The sequence below is a fragment of the Ambystoma mexicanum genome, chromosome 2q (genome assembly GCF_040938575.1).
Source record: "Ambystoma mexicanum isolate Mex_15411 chromosome 2q, UKY_AmexF1_1, whole genome shotgun sequence".
NCBI lineage: Eukaryota > Metazoa > Chordata > Amphibia > Caudata > Ambystomatidae > Ambystoma > Ambystoma mexicanum.
In genome coordinates this window covers 977,165,343-977,190,527 of record NC_090924.1, presented here as the reverse complement: position 1 = coordinate 977,190,527, position 25,185 = coordinate 977,165,343, and the positions used below count along the sequence as shown (strand labels likewise).

General features: G+C 48.7%; 1 protein-coding gene across 2 annotated transcripts in view; it reads left to right on the top strand.

Annotated features, from left to right (window-relative positions):
• ULK4 (unc-51 like kinase 4) overlaps positions 1 to 25,185 on the top strand; it is a 2,742,936-nt gene that overhangs the window by 1,109,443 nt on the left and 1,608,308 nt on the right. For both annotated transcript variants that reach the window (XM_069648276.1, XM_069648275.1), the window contains exon 22: positions 11,057 to 11,184. In XM_069648276.1, coding sequence (XP_069504377.1) covers positions 11,057 to 11,184 — 128 coding nt within the window. The remainder of the gene's footprint in view (positions 1 to 11,056; positions 11,185 to 25,185) is intronic.

Sequence of the window (25,185 nt, the reverse complement as noted above, 5' to 3'; positions counted from 1 at the left end):
AAACAGTTAGATGCCTACAATTTTTAACTGAAATCAATAGCCCTGACATCGGTCTTCTCTTCAGACCCTTCGTGGCAGAATTCAGGTACACCATAAACCCATCCAAAATCGGTGGATTGATCAGCCAAGTCTCTTGCAGACAGATTGCATCATATGAGTCAAATTTAAGATCCCCACTACCAATCAAGTGGGAATGGTCTCTAGAATTCCAGGATCCCACAACAAGAGGCTTTTGTTCGGCTGGTGTGGTAGTTATGCTCTTCGGTTACCACCGTTCAGAGCTTACGCCAGCCAATCCCAACTGTGAATGTCCTGTGGCCGGGAAGGGCCTAGTTTGGCTACTACTCTTCTGGTAGCAGATAAGATGCAGATCTGGTGAAACAGTGTTTGAGGAATTGGTGTCATCATTGGTTTCTGAAATCTTAAGGTCTCTCTGTGGCTCACTCTACTCTGGCTTGTGTTCAGGTTCAGCATTGGTCCACAACTCTGGTAGCTCTGTTAAGTCAAAGCCCAATCGCAGCAAAGATGGCACCTCTGTCAATAAGATCTGCTTCACTAGATTTGATGGCAGATGTATTGCGACCCTATCCAGCCGTTGTTCATCTAGTAATTCAATGATTTGTATGTCCTTCGATGATATCTCACTGAATTTGGGTATATGATGCAACAGTCTGGGCACTTTTTCTCTGGTTCGAATTAGGCCATCATTTACTTGCCATGTTCGTTCCAATTGTAATCTGATTGGGGTACTTTGAGGGGGCCCAGTTCATGGCTGCGAACCACCATTGTTGTTAGTGGTCTCATTCTCTTGCCTAGGACCCCTTCTGTTAGTAGATGTAAACTTCGAGCCATTGCGCCTTTCCTCCATGGACATAAAAGGAGGTGATGGTGGCTCACCTGATCTAAATTCAAATTTGGGGGTTGCCCTTTCAGACAGTACAGATGCTTTTTCTCGTTGTGTGCCTTCTTCACTCAGACCGTGGCTCTGATCATCAATTGGTTGATCCCTGCTGGAGCGACTAGCCACTCTTTGAGTGTTAACCACACTCTTTTGTCTTATAAAGCACTTCTGTGGTTGCCGTTTAGGGTATCTAGCCATAGGCTTTCCATGCATTGGCCTCAAACGGTCCCATTTGTCTTTAAGAGAGCAAGAGGATAGAGATGTAAAAGAGGCAAGTACCGAGAGGCCAATCTCATTTTTCTGGGGTACTGTAACAACAAACTGAACTTTCTTGTTGCTTTTTCCACCCCCACCATTGTACAATGGATTTATTTCTATTGAATCTTGGCTAATTCCTTCTTTCTCAAACACTGGATGATCTGGTGGCTATTGCGTTGACAAATAGTCATGTTCTCTTTCCTGGGTCGTATCCTTCGAGGTCCATATTGACTCCTCCTTATTAGATCCATCACTACTCTCACTAGTTTGTGAGAATATCCGCTACCGGCACCAACGTCTCCTGGTTAACAGATTTGGGACCTCATTTGACTCCACTGGAGAGTCCGAATCTAGTAATAAGTTGAAAGGTTCACCAGTTCATCAAAAGAGTTCTGTTGAGATGTCGCTGTTTCCCTGCCATCTCAAGTGCTCTTCTCATTATTTGATTTTCTTTGGGCCAGTTTAACAGTGGTCGCTTTATGAGACACCACTGCTGTCGATTTAACAGGCAGAGTCAGATGTCTCACGAATTGGTGAGATCCATTGGAGCGTTGAATATGCAGCATTTTCTTTTTTTGCCTTGAAACGCCTTTTGCTGCTTGAGATTCTCAGCAGGATTTTTCGTTTCCAATGTTGGATCCTGTTTCTTCTTTGCAAAAATGGTGTATTCTTTTACTAACTGTGGAGCTGCTTTCTCTCGCTCTTCCTCCCACAGAACTTCATTTTCATTAATAGGGGTACACATGAGCTGGCCCTCTAGGATCGAATCGCCCTCTTTTCCTGATTCAATTAGGGTAACTGTCACTAATTTCTGGTGCTGCAACCATAGGATCAAGAGCCTCAGAGTGCACCCTAGAGGATTCGGACCTCGTGGGCTCCGGCCAGTCAACAACCTCTTCTGTCTGAGTAGATGTTGCCACTTGTTTCCTCCGAGGTCGTCTTTCATTTTTTTTTCTTGAATAATCGGATCCAAGATGCTACAGAGTATATTAGTGGTCTGTGCTGAGCTTTTGTCTAGGTTGTCTTGTATAGCTGCGACAAAGCCTTCTAGGAACAGCATCTTGGTGTGGACCATTGCCAACACTGTAGTGTGGTCTTTCTGTTGGTCATTTAGACTCTCATATAACTTAGTAAAGGGGGCTACAGTTATGGCCAAAACTTTCACTGTATTGCCATCAATTCCAGCTGTCATGGGACACTGAGAAAATGTTTCTTCCCCTTACCTTGTTGGACACGTGTGGAAGCAGCAAAAGCTTTTATCACACCCTTCCACCAAGTCAGACCCTCCATGATTGCTTGGCAAAGTACTAGGTCATTTGTTGCTTTTCTTCACAAACCAGGCCGGGGTATCAGTCTTGTTGTGGTTTGTTAAAGTCACCACAATCAGCTCCTCCGCGTCCCCCACTGTTGTCTCAGGCAATGTCTTTGCCGGGAGGAACCTCAAGTGCCATAAAACCACACAAGTGGGGCAACCCTCGGTTCCAGCTCGGGTTTGTGCTTCTCAGTGGGGTCTGAGGGTTTACTTCCGAAATCGCTATGTGTAACAGCTGGTTCATCTTCCGTATTAGGGGATAGCGATACCTCAGTCATAGAGAATAAGGCAGCTACCATCAAATTGGAGCTTTCCAAAAGGACCTCATTGTTAATATCAGATCTTACATTTGTTTGATCAATTTGTGAATCCTGAGTTTCTGGCAGGTTAACACCCCCATCAATAGAAGCAGCAGTCAAGTTCGGGCCTCCTTCAGTGGACAGTTTGTGGTACAAAAATACCACACCAATTTTGGTTTGTTACTTCTTGCATATTTATTCCTCATTTTAGGGAGTGGGGTTTCGGATCTCTGCACCCTCTGGCTCCTAGAGAACACTCCTTCCCCTGTCTGCTTCATTGTCGTACTGAGTTCCCTAAAAGCTTTGTGAGTCGGTAATGCTTTTACTCCCTCTTTTTGCTAGTCTATAAATGCAGCAGTGAAGCCGTTGCCTCCACTGCTATGTCAAAAGGGATGGGAGCAGGCGTGCGTGTTGGCTGTTGAAAACCAGGCAATTGTGGATGATCTTCAATTACCTCAGTTGCCTCACCCGTTATTATTTTCCTTGTCTCATTGAGCTCACCACTTTCAACTACCTCAGCTGTTTCACAAGAGTCTGGGTTACTAGAGCCAGTTCTCAAATCACCCTTTGGGATATACAATTCATCAGGTGACTCACCTGGATCTTCCATCATGTGAAGCGGGTTCATCCCAGTAGACAGCTCACTGGATGACTGATGAATTGTTGGGTCGCTCGGTTAGTCTCCACACACCTCCAAGCACTGCAGAACACTGCAAAACTCTCCCACTGCACTCCGCGGGAGGCAGGGGATTTGTAGCAGGCTCGTCCCAGTAATCACAGGCACCATAGAAAGACTGTGAGTCTCTCAGCAGCGGTACCAGCGAACACTGCAACACACTCCCGCTACACTCCATGTCCGCTATGCCGCTGTCATGATGCCTACCCCCGGGGACCCAGACCAGGTCCAGCAACCCCGGAAGCAGGCATCAAGTTATTTTGAGCAAGCCCAAAAACCCCTGCTAGGGGCTGTTTGGGTGCGGTCCTGGCGCCTATGGCCCCAGGCTCATATGGAGAGTCAGTCCTGGTGCCATAGGCGCCAGGCTCATAGAGTAGCACTTACCTGATGCAGACCATGCTGCAAGAGCGCCAAGCCAAATGAGGCTTGGAAGGGACTATTTTACCTAGGGACTATTTTTTACTCGGGCGGGGCTGGGGAGGAATACTTATCTGGGACTACTTTGGAGGCTATTTAAACCACGCCCGAAGAGCAGCACACGCTTCGCGTTATTCTGCATCCAGCAGCATAACGCTCACCGTGCCTGCAAGTCTGCATCCAGTCTTCTGCCACGCCCGCCTCGAGTTTGGAGCCCCTAGAAAAAGGGAGAAAGAAGGAGAAAAGGTTAGAACAAGAGCAATACCTTTGATCCTTACCTGAATTCCCGATCCATCGCGCCTTCGAGCTGGAAGAAAGAAGTTATTTTATGCGTGTCGCCTTGCCTGCTGCAGTGCCGCGCTGAACTCACCGGCCTTCGCAGCATCTTCACATTCCACTGCATCCTCCTGCATGTTCCCGCCGGATTCCGGCCCCTAAGGAGTAGACAAGAACAGCAAGGTGAGCCAAGGGAATACACAGAGGAATATTAGTTACCCCCCCCCCATAGACTTACCTGATTTTACCACCGGAGGTACTATTCCTCTTCATGGGTCGGCGCAGCTTCCACTGCATCTTCGCCGAACCCCAGCCCCTAAGGGGAAACAAAAGGACAGCAAGGTGAAACAAAGGGACTATCAAGGGGAACCCTACTCACCACAATAGACTTACCTGATTTTACCGCCGGAGGTATTATTCACTGAGACTTCATACTTTCTCTCAGCGCCTGAATAAGGGAGAAAGCAACAGGTTACATATTGACATTATTTATCGAACTGTGTTGGAAATACAAATCCTTACCAAACTATTACCGGTTGCCACAAGGAACTCTTGACTAGGGTCAAGCTGCAATCTGCAAGGAATCGGACAAGAGTGAAAGTCAGGCATTTGAACTCTTACGAACTACATACTTTTCGGAGTCAATATTGTTCTGGAACTCACCAATTCCTTCGAGCCAGTGAAGCAACTGGTTATCAACGCGCCCCTGCGCTCAATGCAGGATGGAGAGCTCATCTTTATAAACCATCAGGTGAGACTATAAGAGGGGACATCAAGGGTGATCCGTGGGGAGAACAGCGGGGGTGGAGGGGATTGTAACGCTCACCTGATTCCCGTAGAGGCGCCAATCTTGACTGAGCGTATACCGTATCTTCAAAGGTGATGTGTAACACACGGCTGGCTCTTTGGGCTGGACCTCTGTGCACTGTATGTTTGACTCGAAGGGTAAGATGTCTTAGGTAAGTGAACGCCGTGCTCTCCATCTGCCTCGGGGCAGGGTGCTGTAACCAGTTTCTTCACTGGATAAGGGGAGCAGGCCTCTTGACTTCAGAGGACTGCTGTCCGTTGTTTACTGCACGAACGGTAAGTTTCGAGTAATTCTAATGTCTTTAAAGTCTTTAGTAATGATGTCTCTTGTTTTGCAGGGTTCCGGCGATGGTGGATGACGGGCTGAAGTGAGTTGAAGATGGAGCCCGTGTGATGAATAGAAGCGCCTGGAAGCACGTAAGTAAGCGCTTGTTGCCTGCTTCACGATGCGCTCTAACTGTCTTTTTATTTTGCAGGTACAAGTTCGGAGCGGCTGCAGGGTGCCGGAATACCCACTGGGTTAGATGTGGAAAGGAGTAATGGCACGTGAGTATTAAAGTTCCCCAATGTCTATAAACGCACCTTGTTTTGTCTTTCAGATGCGGGATGCAGCGCCGAAGGCCTCCGGAGCGTGCGAAGAGTTGGTAAGCTTTTGTCTTTCAGATGCCGGAATGCAGTGTGAAGATCTCCGGAGCGCACGAAGAGTAGGTAAGCCTTTGTCTTTCAGAATGCAGCGCGAGGCGTTGGTGACAGCCGATGGCCCAGGTAAGTGAAGAGCTGTCACTGAAGACCGTAATGCTAACCTGTTCTTTCTTGTCTTTATAGGTGTTGCTGAAGACTGGATTCAGGATGGTAAGCCTTTTTCCTTAGGCCCAGGATCAGATGCAGAAGACACGATGAGCGTTCTGCTGCAGAGGATGCAGAATAATGCAAAGCAAGATTCATCCATCGGGTGTGGTTTAAATAGCCTCCTGTAGTGCTTAGATGTCTCCTTCCACAGCCACGCCTAGGTAAGAAAAGAGTTCCTGCTTTCCAGAAGAGTTCCAGTGTTCTGAACCTAGGGAGTGGCTCCTGCCCCACCCAACAGGAAAAGTAGTTCCAAACAGAAGAGGATCAGAGGCTCAACTGGCAGGCAAGTAAGCAGCATGGTCTGCTGCAGGTAAGTCCACCCAAGCATTATGAGCCCGGCGCTTCCAGCGCTGGGACTGGGCATATTTATGAGCCTGGTGCCACTGGCGCCAGGACTGGGTCCAAAAGGTCCCAATTGGGACTGGTTGGCACTCGGAACCTGGGTTATGAATCTGCTTCCAAGGGAGTTGGGAAAACCCTGACCTTTTGGAAGCAGAGATCATGACAGGGATTTACACTCAACTCCACGGGTGGTTAATTCCCTTTCTCCATTTGCAGAAGAATATTCCTATGGGCCAAGCAAATGAAGCCAGGTGGGCCAGTCCAGTCCGTCATCTCGGCCCTACGTGTCACATTGGTGGAGACCGCAGCTGTCCAGTTCAGATCGACGCCTCTGTGGGAGCCAGGTGAGCGTAACAGCCGGAGGCAGCATGGGATTTGTAGCAGGCTCCTCCCAGTAATCACAGCCGCCGCAGAAAGATTGTGAATCTCACAGCAGTGGTATAAGCAAACACTGCGAAACACTCCCGCTGCAAACCACATCCTTGGGAGGCAGGGGATTTGTTGGAGGCTCATCCCAGTAATCACGGCCACCGTAGAAAGGCTGTGAATGGATGGTCCCTCGTAGCTGAGGATGAGGTTGCCTATCCAGGTCCTCTCTTGATTCTGTCCTCCGATCCGCTCAGCAGTCTTCGGATTCCTTGAAGAAATGCAGCTGCAGTCAACTGGACCCAGGATTCAAGCTTCAGGTTTCAGTTTCAGCTTTAGAACAGCTTCGGTTTCAACTTAATGCTTCCGAACAAATTAGTGAGTGAGGGTGAGGGCTTCGTAGTTATACGCGTTCCATATACACTCAGTCTGTGCCAGGCTCAGTCAGCGCCAATCATACAAGAGTGCATTCATGCATGCAGGCAACCAATAAGGCTCACAGGCATCCAGGCCATTCACCCAAACCAGACACCCATAGCTCAGAATGTGGACTAGAGTAAGCACCCAACCTTCCAGAGCATTAAACTGTATTCACTCCAGTTTCAGTCAGGGCTGGCCCAGGCATTGTGTCACACAACCAAAATCAGACACCCACAACACAGTATGTGAGTTGACTTCATACTCCATTCATACAGGCTAATCGGAGCAACTGTGAGGTGGCCCAGCCGCACTAAGGCCCATGATGAAGGCCCCTGTCTGCTCCCTGTCTGCTACAGGTACGCTTCCCACCCTCCTCGGATCCCCCGCTTGTCTCAGTGTCCCCCCACCCTCCTCTGGTCCCCTGTTTGTCTCAGTGTCCCCCCACCCCCCTCTGGTCCCTGTTTGTCTCACAGTGTCCCCCACCCCCTCTGGTACCCCGCTTGTCTGTGCCCCCCCACCCCCCTCTGGTCCCCCGTTTGTCTGTGTCCCCCCACACCCCCTCTGGCCCCTGCTTGTCTCCCAGTGTCCCCCCACCCCCCTCTGGTCTCCCGTTTGTCTCCCAGTGTCCCCCCATCACCCTCTGGTCCCCTGCTTGTCTCCCAGTGTCCGGCCACCCCCCTCTAGTCCCCTGCTTGTCTCCCAGTGTCCCCCTGCCCCCCTCTGGTCCCCTGCTTGTCTCCCAGTGTCCCCCTGCCCCCCTCTGGTCCCCCGCTTTTCTCCCAGTGCCCCCTCTCATGATCCCATTGCCCCCCATCACCCCTCTTCACCCCTTGCTGTTCCTCTGTGCCCCCCCCTTCTTCAGGAGTTGTCTTGACACTTTTTTGTTCACCACATCCGACTTGTGACCAATACCAGGATTTTGTCTCTCATGGACTTATGGTGCTTCACTCTCTTTCAACTTTCATGCTGGACTTCCACTGCATCTCGTACTAATGGTGACCCTGAATCATGTTGTGACTTTCCTCATCTTGTATCCTGGTGTGCACTTGACTGTTCTCTTGCAACATGATGTGTGATTTCTTACTCCTGCAACTGTTTTTCACTCTCCCCTCTTGCTTCTCCACTCCTCTCCACCCACTCCTCTGGTCCCCTGTGATGTCCATGTGCTCCACACCACCCCTACCTGGTCCCCATTAGGCCTGAGAGGCTTGCCTACCTAAAATGTCCTCTTACTGTCCCACCTCTCCCCCCCTCCTCCCCTCACGGTATCCTTAGCACCTATGCTTTCAGATATGTCACCTGACCTGTATGATAGCTGTTTGTCTATCCTCATCCACCTCATTTGTTTCTCCTACCTCTCCCGCTCTAGCACTATCTGAAATGTCGTCAGGCCTAGTATATTAGTCGCTTGTTTTGTTCTTCTTCTCCTTGTACCCCTACCCCCTACCTCCCCTACCTCTTATTAAATTCTGGTATAACCTCAATTGTCATCAGATATAGTAATGTAGCCACCTGTCTGTCTCATTCTCCTGCCCTCCCCTCCTCATCACTGTCAATAGCTCTTACTCTATCACTTATGTCTCCTGACCTGTTTGATAGCAGCTTGTTTGTCTACCCCACTCCCCCATTTGTTTTCTCCTCCCTCCCCGCCACCCCCCCAGCACTGTCTGAAATGTCGTCAGGCCTAGTATGATAGTCGCTTGTTTTGTTCTTCTCCTTCTCCCTTACTCCAACCTCCCCCCACCTCTTGTTAAATTCCGGCACTACCTCAATTGTCATCAGGCATAGTAATGTAGCCGCTTGTCTGTCTGATTCTCCCTGCCGCCCCCACCCCCTCCTCATCTTTGTCTATAGCACTTGGGCTATCTGAAATGTCAAATGGCTAATTATGATAGTTAATTTTCACATTCTGAATGTATCAAAAACTTGTAAGAATGTCACTGTATTTTTCCCTTGTTTCCCCCCTGCCTTGAAGCGCTTTGAAACACATTGTGTATAGGCGCTATATAAACAATCAATCAATCAATCAATCAATACAGGTCCCACCCCAAGGGTGTACCAATAACACACTGTCCCTGAGAAGGCTCCAACTAGTCTGGCAGGAGGCAGCCCTAGAGCCATATATGGCCCTTCCACCCAACAGCCAGTCAGGGAGAAGGGACCGACCCAGGGCTTTCTGTGCTCAGAGCGGCACCGCTCCACCTCACTGATGATGCCCAACAAGGCTGAAACACGTGTATGGGGTTGTTGTTGGTACTCTTGTTCAGAAGGGAATTTGTCATAGCATTTCGGTGCTGGACTGCCCATGTGGGCTGGACAAAGACAAAGACTGATATGCAAATGGGTATTTCCCATCTGTGAAAGGCACAGTGAGCAAAAGTGTGGCTGCGGACTCTCGAGTGGGTAACTTCCCAAAGAACAGGTCAATGGGCTGTGTTCATTATAGCAGAGGGGTGCCTATGACTCAATTTGTATTTCATCTAGTCAATGTACCAAAGTGTCCATTAGGCATTGCAAGAGCTTAGACACTACATTCTGGCAATTCTAGTCCAAGTGTGTAAAAAAGACTGTAAGAGGAGTTTTCAGACACTAACTGCTGGAAATTATATTCCAAGTTCTCCAGCACTGGGTTTTGCATGGATTCACAGGCTCATGAATATTCCCCGTCATCCGGCTAGGAATCCTCTATAAAGAAGAAAGCAGTTTCGATTTAGGCTGCAAACTGCCATTCGCCTATATAAGCAATCATTGTCCATTGGGTCATACTGTCCCCAGCCAAAGACACTCGATCTCCTAAGCTCCATCCCAACTGTTGAAAACTGTATTCCAAGTACCAAGGTATCTAAGATAGACTGAGAGAAGAGGGGGTGTGACACTGGAAAGTGGAACCAAAGCACCCCTGAAGGAAAGTCAATGTGCCACGTTTATAAAAAACCAGGGCATTACCCCACCTAAGGGTATATGATTGTACACCAGAGTTGGAACCAGATTCTGTGGTCACCTTTGAGCATTTCCACTTTATAAAAAGGAGGAAGATAAACTTGAGGCCTATGTTGATTTAATTTGTCCATTTAATTATCTATCCTCTAAGCATGATCAAGGTATGGCTGAAAAGGATTCATTGGGTTATCTCATTTTAGGATGCTAGTGGATTGACAGTGGCCTTTAAGAAGGTTACAACTTCTTTGGAATTACTTTTACTCGTCTTAATTGAAGGAAGCTCAATGTTTTTTGCGGCAGTGCTTTAATGTGGGCTGTAAAGTGGTAGATATTCCTTATTGTCGTTGGTGCATGGCATGGCGGTTGCCAGTGAGGTTGGAGCGGTCAGTTTTATTCCTGTTGTTGCCTGTGGTTTGGTGGTTGTATGGTGGGTGTTCTGCTGTGCCCATTTTACAATGTTTCACAATATTAATTATAATAATTATTTTGCAGGTGTTGGGGTTAGGAGTTTCCCAAGCCATGATGGTGGTGAAGGCCTTCATTTGTGTCCTATGATTGCATGGCAGTGCAAAAGGACTGCTTGTTAGAGTAAAGGACCATCACATCCCTTCTCTGTTCTTTGCCACCCAATGTGGTTTTGGCTTGCTCATCATTTCGGTTCTTACTTATGTGGTTGTGTGAAGTCCGATCTCTGAAGTGGTTCCCCCTGTATTATTTTCTATTCCTAGATCTTAGGCCCCACCATAAACACAAAAGGGGCTTACCTCTTGCCGCGTTGTATATTGCAGGCACTATTAGTGGCATTGGGGGCATGTCACCATACCTCTGCACTAAGACAAACAGAATGCAACCCAAACCCATCAAATAGCAAATTCATCCAGCCCTAAAATAAAGTGGCAGAACCTGATGGTGGATTAGTTTGTAGAGATTTTGTAAAAGTAAAAAAAAGTCTCTAAAATGTAAAACATTTCAAAACATCATTGTATAGTTATTTACCTTTGCAATCTATTTTCAATATACTTCTAAAATATACATTTAAAGTTCTTAAAGCAAGCATTTTAACTATTTTGTTTTAACAGATAAGGTTTGTTTTATAACAATATACAAAATGCAGTAAAAAGAATGTGTTTGTATTTGTGCAATACTTCATTTTGTTGTGAATTGAAGTTGGATTTATGCCTTTTTTTTTATAGGATTTTGTTACCAAAGTTATACGTTTATTGGAAAGCCCTTCAACAGTCATTCGAGCCAAAACATTTCTGGTCCTTCTGCAGATTCTAACTCATAATAAAGAAATGCTACTTCAATCTTGTCAATCAAGGTATGATGTGAATGAAAGATGTATATTTTGTAAACAATTTGTAAACATGATGGCACTAATAAGCTGCAATCAAGATTTGAGTATATGCAGTTGATCATTATTGCATAGGCTTCCTAACACCACAATGGATTGGTAACCCTTTATAAATTACAACTCAATCTTACCAAAACTGAGCTCATGCTCTTTGGCCCAAATAACCTGTAAGTAACCCCCTGCAGCAACCAATTCTTTTGGATACAAGGTAAAATACCTGCCATGCCTCTGGCAATCTAACTTGGGGTGTGAATCCCAGGTTGGGGGAAATAGTTAAATCTAGTCATTTCCGTCTTGGGCTTCTCTGCCCCTGGGTCTTTCTCTCATTCCGCAGTTGACTAATCACCAGTGGTGGGTACCCTGATAAACTCCAAATTGGACTATGGATATGCCATGCTTGCAGGTATTCCAGAATCACATCCATACCCCCTACAAGTTGAACAAAACGTGACTGCTAGGCTAATTTATCAAGCATGACATTTTCAATTTTTACACAATTCCGCAGGTCCCTTAATTGGCGTCCAGTCAGAAAACAAAGTTTACATTTCCTTTCCTGGTCTTTAAATGTATCAATTAGTTAGTTCCAGCTTATTTCTGCAAAGATCCAAATCTACCACCTGACTCGTACCCTTATATCATTAAACTAACGGTTACTAGTTGTATCTATTTACCATCATTTTCACAGAGGAGACCGGCGGCTCTGAGTCCTGGGTCCTCGCCTCTTGAATTCGTTACCCATTAATCAGAGAACAATTACTGCCTTATCACTCTTTGGAAAAACCTTTAAAAAGTATATTATTTTTAATAATCTTGGTCCTTTCTCCATATGGTTGCAACACATCATCCAATAAATCTAACACCTGTGCCCATACCCAATTCAGTCTGCTTGGTTTCTCCCCCCCCCCAAACTTGTGCATTATACATACCAAACCAAATCAAATTGTCATTGACAAGTGGCAGACCATCAATGTGCAATAATCATGATAATTCTACCAATAACAGTGTAGGCATTCTGTGTTGTCCAAATGTTGTGATTTGTGGAATTAGGAAAGGAGTCCCCGAAGACTAGTTTAGAACATATGTGAGTATGACATACCCTTGCTGCCTTTGCAATTGTCAAACAAATGGAGCAAAGGAATTAAGACCACATTTTATTTGTCTTTTTCTTTTATTAAGTTAAGTGTGATACATTGTTACAAACCTTTCCCACTACATATAAAAGACTAATTTTACTTATCAATTATAAAACAATCAATTACATTCCTCCGCATATATTCCTTTTACTAAGTAGTACAATATATTCCTTGGTACACATTTGATTTGTAATATACCGCCATAGTTTAGTCATACCCAACTACATTGTAATCCTCCTTCCTAAAATACATCTTTGCCAGGACACATCTGTGTTAATCATAATGTCCTCATGAGTAAATGTACTCAAAAATATCTTATGAACATTAAGTAGCTCTTGGCATGAGATAAGTCAATGGCGTGCAATTTCACGCCCCTCTGTGTTATCGCAGAATCTGCAGTATGTGTTGTTTGCCGCCAAACCTAATCTCAATCTAAGAACATCCACTAGGCACTACATTTAATCTCATGTACATAAAAATTCTTAATAATATTGAATCTGGGAATACTTCTCAGTGCGCCGTCTTTCTCCTCCTCTTGAACTGCCGTGCTGAGTTAGCTCTCACGTTGTGCGGTCTGCCTTGCTCGCATTGTGCTCTTATGCTCCACCTTTTATTCCTATGGGAAGGGAAAAGGCCATCCGGTGTGTGCGGTTCTGGTCAATTGCCTGACTTTGCCTGACCTTGGTGTTGGGACATGTCAGGTAAATGGCTTGAGTGTTAGTCTGTCGTCCTTTGTAATATGCGAAAGTGCTCGCGTCGGGAAAGTGTGGGGGTAAAGTGTTTGTGTATTCTACGTGGTAGGTTGGGGAAAAGTCATAAGAAGGGGGATACAACGTCTCACCCGTTGTTGTCCCACTTCCACTCCCTTAGGACCCCCATCCAGGTGATCCTCCCTCACTGGTCCCCTGGATCCAATAGCGATGGCTGTGTCCTAGCCACCTAAAGGACAGACCCAGGCGACTAGACAGGGAGACACCTTCAGGTTTCTCACATGTCCTTCCTCCATGCAATGTAGCCACATTTGCTTCACAGGGGAACCGGGAAAGAAAATCTACATTTCCGTGGTCTTTTCCTTTTCGGTGTTCCACTGTGAAACAATAGGGTTTTAGGTCTAGAAACCATCACATGACCCGAGGGTTAGACTGTTTGCATTGGCTAATCCAAACTAGGGGTGAGTGATCTGTGACAAGTGTACATTTTCATCCTAAAAGGTAGTATCTAAGATTAATTTTTAAGTTTGTTAGCCGGGCTGTTTTATCCAAAAAGTAGGGGATAAACCTACAGTAATATCCTATTAACCCGAGAATAGCTCGAACATCTCTTTTGGTTTTAGGGGTTGCTGTATCTAAGACAGCTTTTACCTTCTCATTTTGGGGTTGTAAATTACCATTCCCTACGAAACAGCTTAGGTATTTCATGGCTGATTGGGCCAATTGGCACTTAGCTGGGTTTGCAGTTAGGCCAGCTTTTCTGAGAACTTTCATAATGGTATAAAGATGGAAAATGGTATAAAGATGGAAGAGATGGGCCCTCAAGTTCTTGCTATAAATGACGATATCGTCAATGTAAACTCCACAGAAATCAGAGTAAGTTTGTAAAATTTGATGCGTAAGGCGTTGGAAGGTGGCTGGCGCACTATGTAAGCCAAATGGCAGGACTTTAAATTCAAATAGACCTAGAGACATCGAGAACGTATTTAATTTTTCCTTAATGGGGACTTGCCAGTAACCTTTTGTTAAATCTAGGGTAGAAAGAAAGGTGGCTGTTCCAAGTTTATCAATTAGGTCATTGATGCGGGGCATGTCTTAGGGAGAATTCTCACTTAGGGCTAATTTCCCTTACCTATACAGTCCCCCAGCAGCTTTGCTGGATTTGAAGGGTTTATTTCTTTTTACCTGCTAAGAGTGAGACTTGTTTTCCCACTCTTAGGCATCTTTGCTATGTGTGTTCTAGGCTATTTTTGTGTTTAATGCCTGTGGGATCTTTTCTCTCACCCATAGGAACCATCTTTATGCACATGTGTCACACAGCACTCTCCGTGCAGTGACAGAGGGGTGTCGTAGCGACCCCCAAACATAGACTCCATACCCTGGGACTGACTACTGTCTCCCAGGGCATATAAAGTCCCCATTGACTTTACTAGTCAATCTCTATGAATTAATCCAGTACACCCCATCTTAATATCGAAGTGCTGGAAAGGGTTAATAGTTTTTCCCCAATGTTCATTTTCGAGATGGTACCTTGAAGCCCCCCTCTACAAAGTTTCTGGCTGGTGGCAGTGGTTACTACCTTTTATATTCGACCGTGAATATTTTCCTATGGGATTTTCCCATTTTTCGAGGCTAATACTTTTACTGACAGCCTCTAACATACCGCCGGTTTATTTTATTTTTAACTTTACTCCGGTAGGTTTCATTCGCCAGAACTTTGATATAATTTCTTTCTCATGTCTTACTCTAAACTCCTAAGCCAGGTCGGGGATCCTTTGTTCTCTCTTTTGGCGTCCTTCTGCCAAGAAGCCCTCCTTTCGGCGCCTCTGAGTCTGGGGTGGGTCTGTTGTTTGGGAGGGGGAGTAGAACCCCTGGACAGAGTTGCCACAGCAACTCAGGTCGCACTCTAACCTGATAGGCAGGAGGGTCTCCCGCCAAGAAGACCACTCTACTGTGTGAGTGACAGCTAGGCTGTATGAATGGGTCTCTTTCTGCATAAAAGCAGGGTCCTGAGGACTGGAAGAGCAAGACGTCGCCACTGGAACTACGGAACCGAAGGTGAGAGAAGCCAGAGACATCTTCAGCATCTACACCACCGGTGAAGCCCTGCCGGATTGTCTCACCACTTTTCTTCCACACGACGAGAGGAGATCTTCAGCCAAAGAGCCTCCTTCCCTTGAGCTGGTGGGGGTCAAGGAGTTCACCTATCGCTTCCTCAGACCTGCCTTGGTCGGATAGCCAGGCAGCTATCGACCTGGACCGCGATTAAAAGGCGCTTACCTTTTTAAACTTTGTTTGGCAGCATCGCGGCTGGTTTCATCCCTGGGTAGTGCAGCGACTCGAACCTTCCTCCACGACGAGAGCCTCTCTTCCTCTGTTGGATCCCTCGACCTGCAGGAACTACCAGGAACAACCGCCACCGCAGGAGCCACTTCTTCACGTTTAAGGTACATTGTTGCGCCAGGCCGCCCTTTTTCCATGGTAGCCCTAAAGGTGTTTTAAATCCTTTAACTACTTGTGGGGTCCGCCGCCCTCTCTCTTAACATTGTTTTTCACCTCGCATCTTCCTGTTCAATATTTTGTTTACTAAAGACTTGACTGCAGCTACAAGAACATTTTTGCTCCTATGCTCTTGTACCACTGCCTCTGGCTCAGGCCTACTGACTCTGGCTGATTTGTTAGATCTGCTCTCACTAGATTGGTTTTCAATGAGAAATGTGTTGATGCACCTAAATCTTCTAAACCCCTCTTCCTTCCTACTGTTTTAACTTGTGGAGTGCCATTTTCTCAGTTTTCATTCACTTATCTTTTGGCTGAAGTGTTACTGTGAAATACTTGTTCACAAAACTTCAGGGAAGTGTTGCTAGGGGGTGTCTGAAGATATTTCGGTTTGACTTGTGCTTTCCCTCCCTTTCGTTGAAATGTTATAGTGCCATTTGTAGTTGGTTTTCACTGTGCCGTTTTGCTCAGTTTTCACTCTACCACAAACTTGTCGACAATTGAATAGGGAGTTGTATTTACTTTTCCTTGATTGAATTTTTACTTACTTTACCAATTGTGATTCTGTGTTGACTTAGAAGTGTATAAAATAAATATATATTCTCTTTTTGATACAAAACTTTGGTCAGTGTTTCCTTGCTCCATAGTACTGTTCTACCTATTGTGTAAACCCTGAATACTGCTCATCTCCCTCTTGAGATAAGTCTGACTGCCCAGCCACAGCTACCAACTAAATCTTTGTGGTACAGACTGATACCAACGGGGATGTATTGCTCTCACCTGTAGTCCTAATCTGGTGTAGTGCTCCCTAAGGGAACTGCACTGGATTCTGCCTAACAGCATGGAATATGCGTCGAAGTCCGAGATGCCATTAACATGACGGATGTCTATGCAGAATCTCCAGGAACGGTCAGGTTTAGTCACTACGGTAGGAGAGGACCATGTGCTTAAAGATGGTTCAATAATATTGGCTTTTAACATTTTGTTGACTTCCTCAATCACTATCTGCTTACGGGTTTCTGGGAGTCATTACGGTTTTAAATGAACCACTTTACCTTTAGGTGTTGTAATATAGTGCTATGTGCATTTTACTCTTCCTGGTTTTTCTGAGAATACATTGGGAAATTAGTCTATCATGTATTTTAAACCTTCTTGTTGTTGGATAGATAGCTCGGGAGGGATTAATTCAAAGTTATCTATCTCTTTGGGAACCTGACAAGCTAGTACTTTGGCATGGGTGGCTGATGGGTTCTCTTTCCATTCTTTCAAGAGATTTACGTGATATAAATGGATTTTTTGTTTTCTGTCTGGTTGGGCTACATTGTATGTACAGGTTCCTGTTCTCACTATAATTTCATAAAGTCTGTGCCACTTGGAGACAAGTATTTTTTGTTTGTTTTCTGACATGGGTAAGAGGACTAGTACTTTCTGTCCTATGGAAAATGATCTCAAGTTCACTTTTCTGTCATATGTGGATTTTTGCTGGCTCAGGGTCTTTTCCATGTGTGTACAAACCAGATCTCATGTCATGTGTTCTCGCTTTCTGGTGGCAGTTTGTGAGATGGGAATGGGAGCCTCCTCTTGTTCTTCTGAGGTCTCCCGGAGCATGTCTAGGAAATCTCTGGAATCTCTACCATAGAGCAGTTTGAAGGGAGAGAACCCAGTAGAAGTTTGGGGGGTTTTCCTCACTTTAAATAGTGCCCATGGGATCATTCGATCCCAGTCTTTCCCGTCCTTGTCTACCAATTTAGTAAAACCAATTTCAGGGTCTTATTGAATCTTTCTACCAGGCCATCGGTTTGGGGATGGTACACTGACATTGGTAGAGTGGTAATGTGGAGTAGCTCTTTCACTTTGGCCACAAGTTTACTCATAAAGTTTGAACCCTGGTCTGTTAGTATTTCCAAGGAGAAACCGAAATATGATAATACATGTTTGAGGATCTGCTGTGTGGTATTATTTCGCATCGGGAAGGCCTCAGGATATCTAGTTACATAATCCACAATCACAAGGACATACTTTTTGCCTAATCGGGATGTTTCTAGCGGACCAATTATGTCCATGCCGATTCTTGAAAAGGGGATTTCTATGATTGGTATTGGGTTTAGAAGGGCTGGTAAATGGATGTTTGTTGTCCTTTGGAGAGATTTTGAATGTTTGGATGAATGTTTTGATATCCGCGTGAATACCTGGCCAGTAAAACTTCCCACTAATATGCGCCTGGGTTTTAGATTGTCCTAAATGCCCCCCCCCCCCCTGGTAAGGTGGGAATGCGCAGTCCCCAGTCCAACCTTTCGGTGGATCTTGGGTATTACCAATTGTATTTTTTACTATATCTTCTGTGGATGTCTCTCTTCTATAAACCAATCCTTGTTTTAAGAAGAAAAAGGGACTTCCCTTCTCTAAGCCTTCTCCTTCTGGGATTGCTTGTAGAAAAGTTTCAGCGAGAGCTGGAACATTTCGCTGGGTGAAGGCTAGGTTGGGATGGAAGTTGCCTCTGTCTGTTTATTCTGGTTTGCTTTCTTTAAACTGAGGGAATAACGCTTTTTCTCCAGCATGGCGTCTGGCATGGATTCACATGCTCATGAATATTCCCCGTCGTCAGGCTGGGAATCCTCGGTAAAGAAAAAATCAGTTTCGTTTCTGATCTGTCTTTCGTAGTAGTAACCAATCACTGATCTCTGCGTCATACTGACCACAGCCAATGACTGCCATCTCCCTAAGCCCCGCCTCTGGCAGCCATCTTCAGATTTTTACCGCACGTTCAAGTGTTGGGAGTCCTTGTGCTTAGCTCTCGAGCTTTTACTGCGTGTTTCGCGCTTTTTCAGGTGAATTTTCACATTTTTTCGGTTAATCGAGCCTCAACCTCCACCGTTTCTACTCACGTTAACGGGTACCCGTTGCAGGATTTTCCTACACCCCTCAAGGGTGAAGATTCCGTCAAATAAACCTCTTGGAGGATTCCAGAAGATTTGCGGCCTACTTCAAGATGGCCCAGGACGCGAGTTCGTCACCCGGACCCAAGCTGTTTCGCAGCTGCCCTGGATGCGGGCTGCAGAATGTGTTTAAGGAGGACGAACATTTGTGATGCCTCTACTGTCTTCATGGGGACAAGACTCATGTAGAGAAGGACTGCCAGTTCTGCAAGAACTTGTCGGAGCGGACCATGAGGGACCGTCGATCTCGTCTCTCCAGCTGGTTGGAGAAGGGCTCAACGGGTGAGAAGACGAAGAAAGGGTTCGAGCGGGCTTCTAAGTCCTGTGCGGGCGTCCCGGCGACGGGGGCCCAACACCAGGCCAAGCGCCGCGAGTCCGCTGGCTCTGGGAGCGCCGAAAGGTTGGGCTCTTCGGTCGCCAGGCAGGGCGTACCATCCCCGGCACCGTCAACCACGAGCCAGCGCTCCGGTTCGGGGAAGAGGAAGTCCGAGACCCCGGGTAAGCTTCGGGAGAAGCCCCGTCCGATCTCGGGAGAGGGGGAGCGAGGCGTAACCCCTCCCCTAAGGAGAAGGCCCAGGACGCACCTAAGGTGGTGAAGGCCCCTACCCAGCAGGCAAAGGCCTCTATCGAGGCGATCGCGGCGACTCTGGCCAAGCCGGCAGAGACCCCGCCAGCGGAGACTGCCTCCGGGACTAGTTTCCCTACCGCCAAGGAGGGAATCCTCCTTTCAGCCCATCGTCATGGCCGCCATGATGGAACAAGGGGGGGGGGGCACGGTAGCCTCCTAGCCTCCTCGAGCTCGGAGTCAGCCTCGGAGGAGGAACTGACCAAGGTCACGAGGAATCTCGAAGTACAATTCGAGAAGGTTCGGTCCCGCAAGGAAGATCCTCGGGAGATAACCGAGGAAGACGACGATGGCGAGGAAGAGCAGCCTTCTCTTCCGGCGCAGCCGGAACCTAGGCCTCAGGATAGCTCAGCGGCCATTTTGTCTGCGATCCAGTCCTTATGCTCTGAGATAAGGACGAGATTACCGCGGCCCAGGCCGGAGGATCCGCAACCTGGCCTGTCGGGAAGTCCTCAGAACAAACGACGGAGGACCCAACCCTCTCCTCCGCTCGCCCCCGTAAGGCCTGCAGTTCCCTCCTCATCCTCCCACGAGTCGGGAGATGACGGTGCGGTGGGCTCCACGACGGGTTCTGAGGGCGACGACGACGGAACGGGTCTCCCGTCTCCCGTCGCACGGGCATCTCCGCCCGACGAGATTGGCTCGTTCCACGCCATGATCGCCAGGGCGTCTGAATTGTTCCAGCTCTGCCCGGAGGAGCAGAAAAAGGAAGGTTTCCTCTATCAGCGCCGGTAGGCCAAGAGGAAGACTGTCATCGCGGTGCCTCTAATCGATGACATCTGGGAGGAGGGCCTGTCGGTACTGAAGAACCCCTCCACGGCACCAGCCAAATGGGACCGGTACGAGAAGAAGTACCGGGTCCCCGAGACTGCTCCCCTGTGCCTCAGGTCCCAGCCAACGCCAGACTCGGTCGTCTCAGCGGCGGCGAAGAAGAAAGCAGCGGGGTCAGGAGCCTCAATGTCGAATTCCCCTCATGACGGCGAGGTAAAGAAGTTGGACGCCATGGGGCGTCGGGTCATTTCATCAGCGGCGACGACGATCAAAGCGGCCAACGCCCTGGCGATCGTGGCCCGTTACGACAGGGAGCTCTGGTTTAAGCTGGCCCCCATATTGGACTTCCTACCGGACGACAAGAGGTCCGAGGCCCTGGAAATACTTCAAGAAGGCGAGGTGGCGTCGGACCACGCCATAACGGTGGCAACCGATATTGCCGATACCGGGTTCCGCCAGCTGGGCAACAGAGTTTGCTTACGACGGCGGGGTTGGCTCCGGGCGACCGACCTCCGTCAGGACGTCCAGACCAGGGTGTTGGACATGCAGTTCGACGGCAGCAACTTGTTCGGGAAGGCGGTGGACGAATCCCTCCAAGCCATAAAGACGGACACAGAGACGGCCCGCGCCCTAGGAGCCCTTCAGCAACGACGGCCCTTTCAGAGCTCCGGAGGCAGACAGGGGGCCTCCAAGGGATCCAGCAGTGGCTCGTCGTCCTACCGCCAGGCGGCACGCTCCTCGTCTCAGGAGGCCTACAGGGGTCGCGGCAAACAGGGAGCACCTCGCCGCCGTCGACAAGGTGGCCAGGGCGGCAAGGCCACCACCTCCAAGCAGGACTGAACCGGCCGTGGCCTCGGGCCCCCACCGATGCACCCCGGTGGGAGGCCGGCTGACGAAGTTCGTCAGCGTGTGGAAGTCCATCTCCACCGATCATTGGGTGCTGGATACCCTGGCAAGAGGACACTCATCGAATTCCTGAAGAAGTGCCCTCACATCCCACCTGTGGCCAGGAAGGAAAATCACGTCCCGCAACTGCTGTTGGAAGTACGGGCGATGCTCAGGAAAGGCGCCATCGAGCCCGTCCCGAAGAGGCTCCGGGGTGTACTCAAGGTACTTCCTCGTCAGGAAGAAGACGGGCGGCTGGCGCCCCATCCTGGACCTTCGTTGTTTGAACAAATACATCAGGTCACAAAAGTTCAGGATGGTCACCCTCCAGCACGTGCTGGGACAGCTGGAGGAAGGCGACTTCCTATCGTCGCTGGACCTGGAGGATGCATACTTCCACGTTCCCATCCTCAGAAGTCACTGAAAGTTCCTCAGGTTCGTCGTCCAGGGACGCCACTACCAATTCAGAGCACTGCCGTTCGGATTGAAGTCGGCCCCCAGGGTCTTTACCAAGTGCCTGGCACCTGTGGCGGCGCGGCTGCGCCTGCAGGGGATTCACGTCTACCCCCCCCTGGACGACTGGCTCATCCGCTCAAGGACGAGGGAACTCGCCGTCGAACACACTGCAAGGACCGTCCAGCTACTCACAGACCTGGGATTCACCATAAATTACCCAAAGTCCCACCTGGTGCCGTCGCAGGTGGCCCTGTTTGTGGGAGCGAAGCTCGATACAGTGAGGCGCCTGGCGGCACCGTCGGAAAAACGGACGAAGACCATTCTGGGCAAAGTGCAGCGCCTGCTAGCCACGGACGTGGCCAGGGTGAGGTCCATCATGTCCTCTTGCATCTACCTGGTGCGCCTTTGCAGACTACGGATGCACCCTCTTCAAGAATTTCTCGACGCCCGTTGGATGCAAGCGACGGGCACCTTCGAAGACAGGGTCGTCCCCCTTAACGAGGTGTTCCGGCGGGCGATTCAGTGGTGGGGCGTTCGAGTGCACCTCATGGCGGGCAAGGACTTTCAGACGCCGGCGTACCAGGAGACGGTGACGACGGACGCTTCCCTGGAAGGTTGGGGTGCCCACACCGGAGATCTCCACGCAAGAGGCCTCTGGCTCCCGGAGGAGAAGCTCCTGCACATCAACATCCTGGAACTCCGAGCCGTGTTCTGGGCTCTCAAATCGTTCCTCCCGTCGCTCAAGGGCAAGGTGGTGCGGATCTTCACGGACAACACCACGACAATGTTTTACATACGGAAGCAGGGAGGTACCAGGTCCCCAGCCCTATCCAAGGAGGCACAGGATCTGTGGCACTGGGCGGTCGCCCAGGGGATGTTCCTGGTTCCCTTCCACCTGGCAGGAGAAAGAAACACCATTGCCGACTCGCTCAGCAGGGAGCTGCGGGCATGTCACGAGTGGGAACTGCGCCAGGATCAGGTGGATCAACTCTTCCGACGATGGGGCAAACCCCAAATCGACCTGTTCGCAACAGCGACGAACTCGAAGTGCCAGAGGTTCGCCAGCAGGTTTCCCCAGCCGAGAAGCATGGGCGATGCATTCTCGTTCCCCTGGGACGGCCTATACCTGTATGCGTTCCCTCCGTTGCCGTTGCTCCTCAACCAGCTCAAGAGGTCCCGGTGCAGGATGATCCTCGTCGCACCGGCGTGGCCGAGGCAGATCTGGTTCCCGGACCTTCTGAACTTGTCAACGTCCCCATCCATCAAGCTGTCGGCAGACCCGGATCTCCTCTCCAGAGAAGGAGGCGCCATCTTCCACCACGACCCGGCGTCGCTGAACCTGCAGGCTTGGCTCCTGCAGCGCTAGAGTTTGGAGGGTACAATATACCGGCCGACTGCAGAGAGGTTCTTGCAAAGGCCAGGGCGCCCTCGACTCTCAAATGCTACGGTCACAAGTGGAAGAGGTTCTCTATCTGGTGCCGAGCACAGAAGATCAACCCCCTACGGATTACGGCCCCTCAGGTGCTGCCGTACCTGCTATCGCTGGCAAAGGCTCGGCTAGCCCATGCCTCCGTTAAGATTCATCTGGCGGCGATCTCCAGATATACCAAAAGCACAGGACGGACGTCTCTGTGGTCCCATCCACTGGTAAAAGAGTTTATGAAAGGACTGTTCCGGTCGTTCCCGCCGGTGAAGGCCCCGGCCCCGGCGTGGGAACTTAACGTGGTGCTGACTAGGCTCATGGGGCCCCCATTCGAGCCTATGCACTCCGCACCGATGAAGTTTGTGTCGTGGAAGACTGCATTCCTGGTGGCCATTACCTCCGCACGACGAGTGGGAGAGATCCAGGCCCTATCCTGCAAAGCACCGTACTTCACTTTCCATGCCTCGAGGGTGGTGCTTAGGACGCACCCATCCTTTATGCCCAAGGTGCCGTCGGACTTCCATCTTAACGAGCCCCTGGTGTTACCTGTTTTCTTCCCGTCTCCTTCGTCGCCGGCCGAGAGGACTTTGCACTCGCTGGATGTGGCTAGAGCGCTGAAGTTCTACGTGGACCGCACGAAGAGTTTTCGGAGGACATCACCGCTGTTTGTGAACTTTGGACATGTGAATCAAGGGAAGGCTCTCTCGAAGTCTTCTATTTCTAGATGGCTCTCCGGCTGCATCATGCACTGCCACCGGTTGGCTAACCGACCGCTGCCAGGCCGTCCGCGAGCCCATTCGACCAGAGCGATCGCTGCTACTACGGCGTTCCTATCTGGTGTGCCCCTGCTGGACATCTGCAGGGCTGCTACGTGGAGGTCGACGCACACCTTCACGAGATTCTACTGCGTCGATCGGGATTCCAGGGAGGAGTCCAGGGTCGGCCAAGCAGTGCTGCGCAACCTGTTCGCTTAAGGTGGGCCTGGTGAGGAGGTAAGAGACGCTTAATGTTGAGTTGTTGTATTGCTTAATGTTGAGCCTGTTGCCACCTCCCGTGGTTGTGCATGTGTGTACTGCTATGTATTCTTATATTCATGAGCATGTGAATCCATGCCAGACCCCATGCTGGAGAAGGAACAAGTTACTTACCTGTAACTGTTGTTCTCCAGCATGGGTCTGGCATGGATTCACATGTGAATCCTCCCGCCTACCCCTCTGCGGCTCTTCACTTGGTCATACTGCCACTTCACGTGCTACCAAATCTGAAGATGGCTGCCAGAGGCGGGGCATAGGGAGATGGCAGTCATTGGCTGTGGTCAGTATGACGCAGAGATCAGTGATTGGTTCCTACTACGAAAGACAGATCAGAAACTAAACTGATACTGATTTTTTCTTTACCGAGGATTCCCAGCCTGACGACGGGGAATATTCATGAGCATGTGAATCCATGCCAGACCCATGCTGGAGAACAACAGTTACAGGTAAGTAACTTGTTCCTTCTAAAATTCGCTGGGAAATTTGATCTCCACAAGGGATCTCAAAAGGGATCTCGCCATGATTCTGTAAGAGAACCGTCACATCTCCCCGGAAGTCAGGATTAATAACGCCTGCTAAGGCATCTCTCCCAAACTTCCACGCTAGGCCAGATTTTTAGGTCAATCATATGTAACACCCCGGAGGGGTTATATGGACCACCTCTGTAGGAATCATTCCTCTTTTCCCAGGAGGGATAATAGCTTCCCTACTAGTGCAGATATCAAAACCTATTGATTCCTTGGTGGTGATGGAAGGGCTACAGGCCCTTTGACTAGGTTTTTAAAACTGTAGGGTGCCCCAATTTGTTTCAATTAAGTCACATCCCACCCTGACACCATATGTAAGGATCTCAGGTGGCAACAGTAAATACAGACACAAGTGATCACAGTTGAACTGTATAGGTAGGTTGGAAAAATGCCTAATCTAAACCAAAATCTAAGATGGCAGCAAGCTTCAACCTTCAAAAAAACTAAAAAACCTATTGCCAATCCCTACGCTAAATACAAAAAGAAGCGTGGGCTAATGTTCATAAGAAAGAAGGAAGTGTTCACAAATGATAAGTCAGGATGCAACACTTGGGGTCTCCCTTCCCCACGTTTTCAGCACGGGACAAGGTAGGATTTTGGAGCACAGCACATGCTTGAGCTTTCTGAGCATGCTAACAGTTCTGCTCTCAGCAATCAGGGCCTTCTGTGGTTAAGTCTCTTTTCTACAAAAAGTCTCTTGCCACCGTAGGCCTTATGTATTCCAAATAATATACACAAGTTCTGTTTTACTTCCATGTTGGGTGATGCCTTTCACCCTTGAATCCCCCTGTTCTGGGCGCAGATCCCTAGAAAGTTCCTTAATGATACCAGGACCTCCGATTGTCATGTTTTCTTGCTTTCGAGGGCCTGACAGGTTTAAACTACCCGAACAAATATTCACCAATCTCTTCTGTGATATTCAGAAATCTTAATGTCCTTTTGAACAGGTTACTGTGGACATCCCTTGGC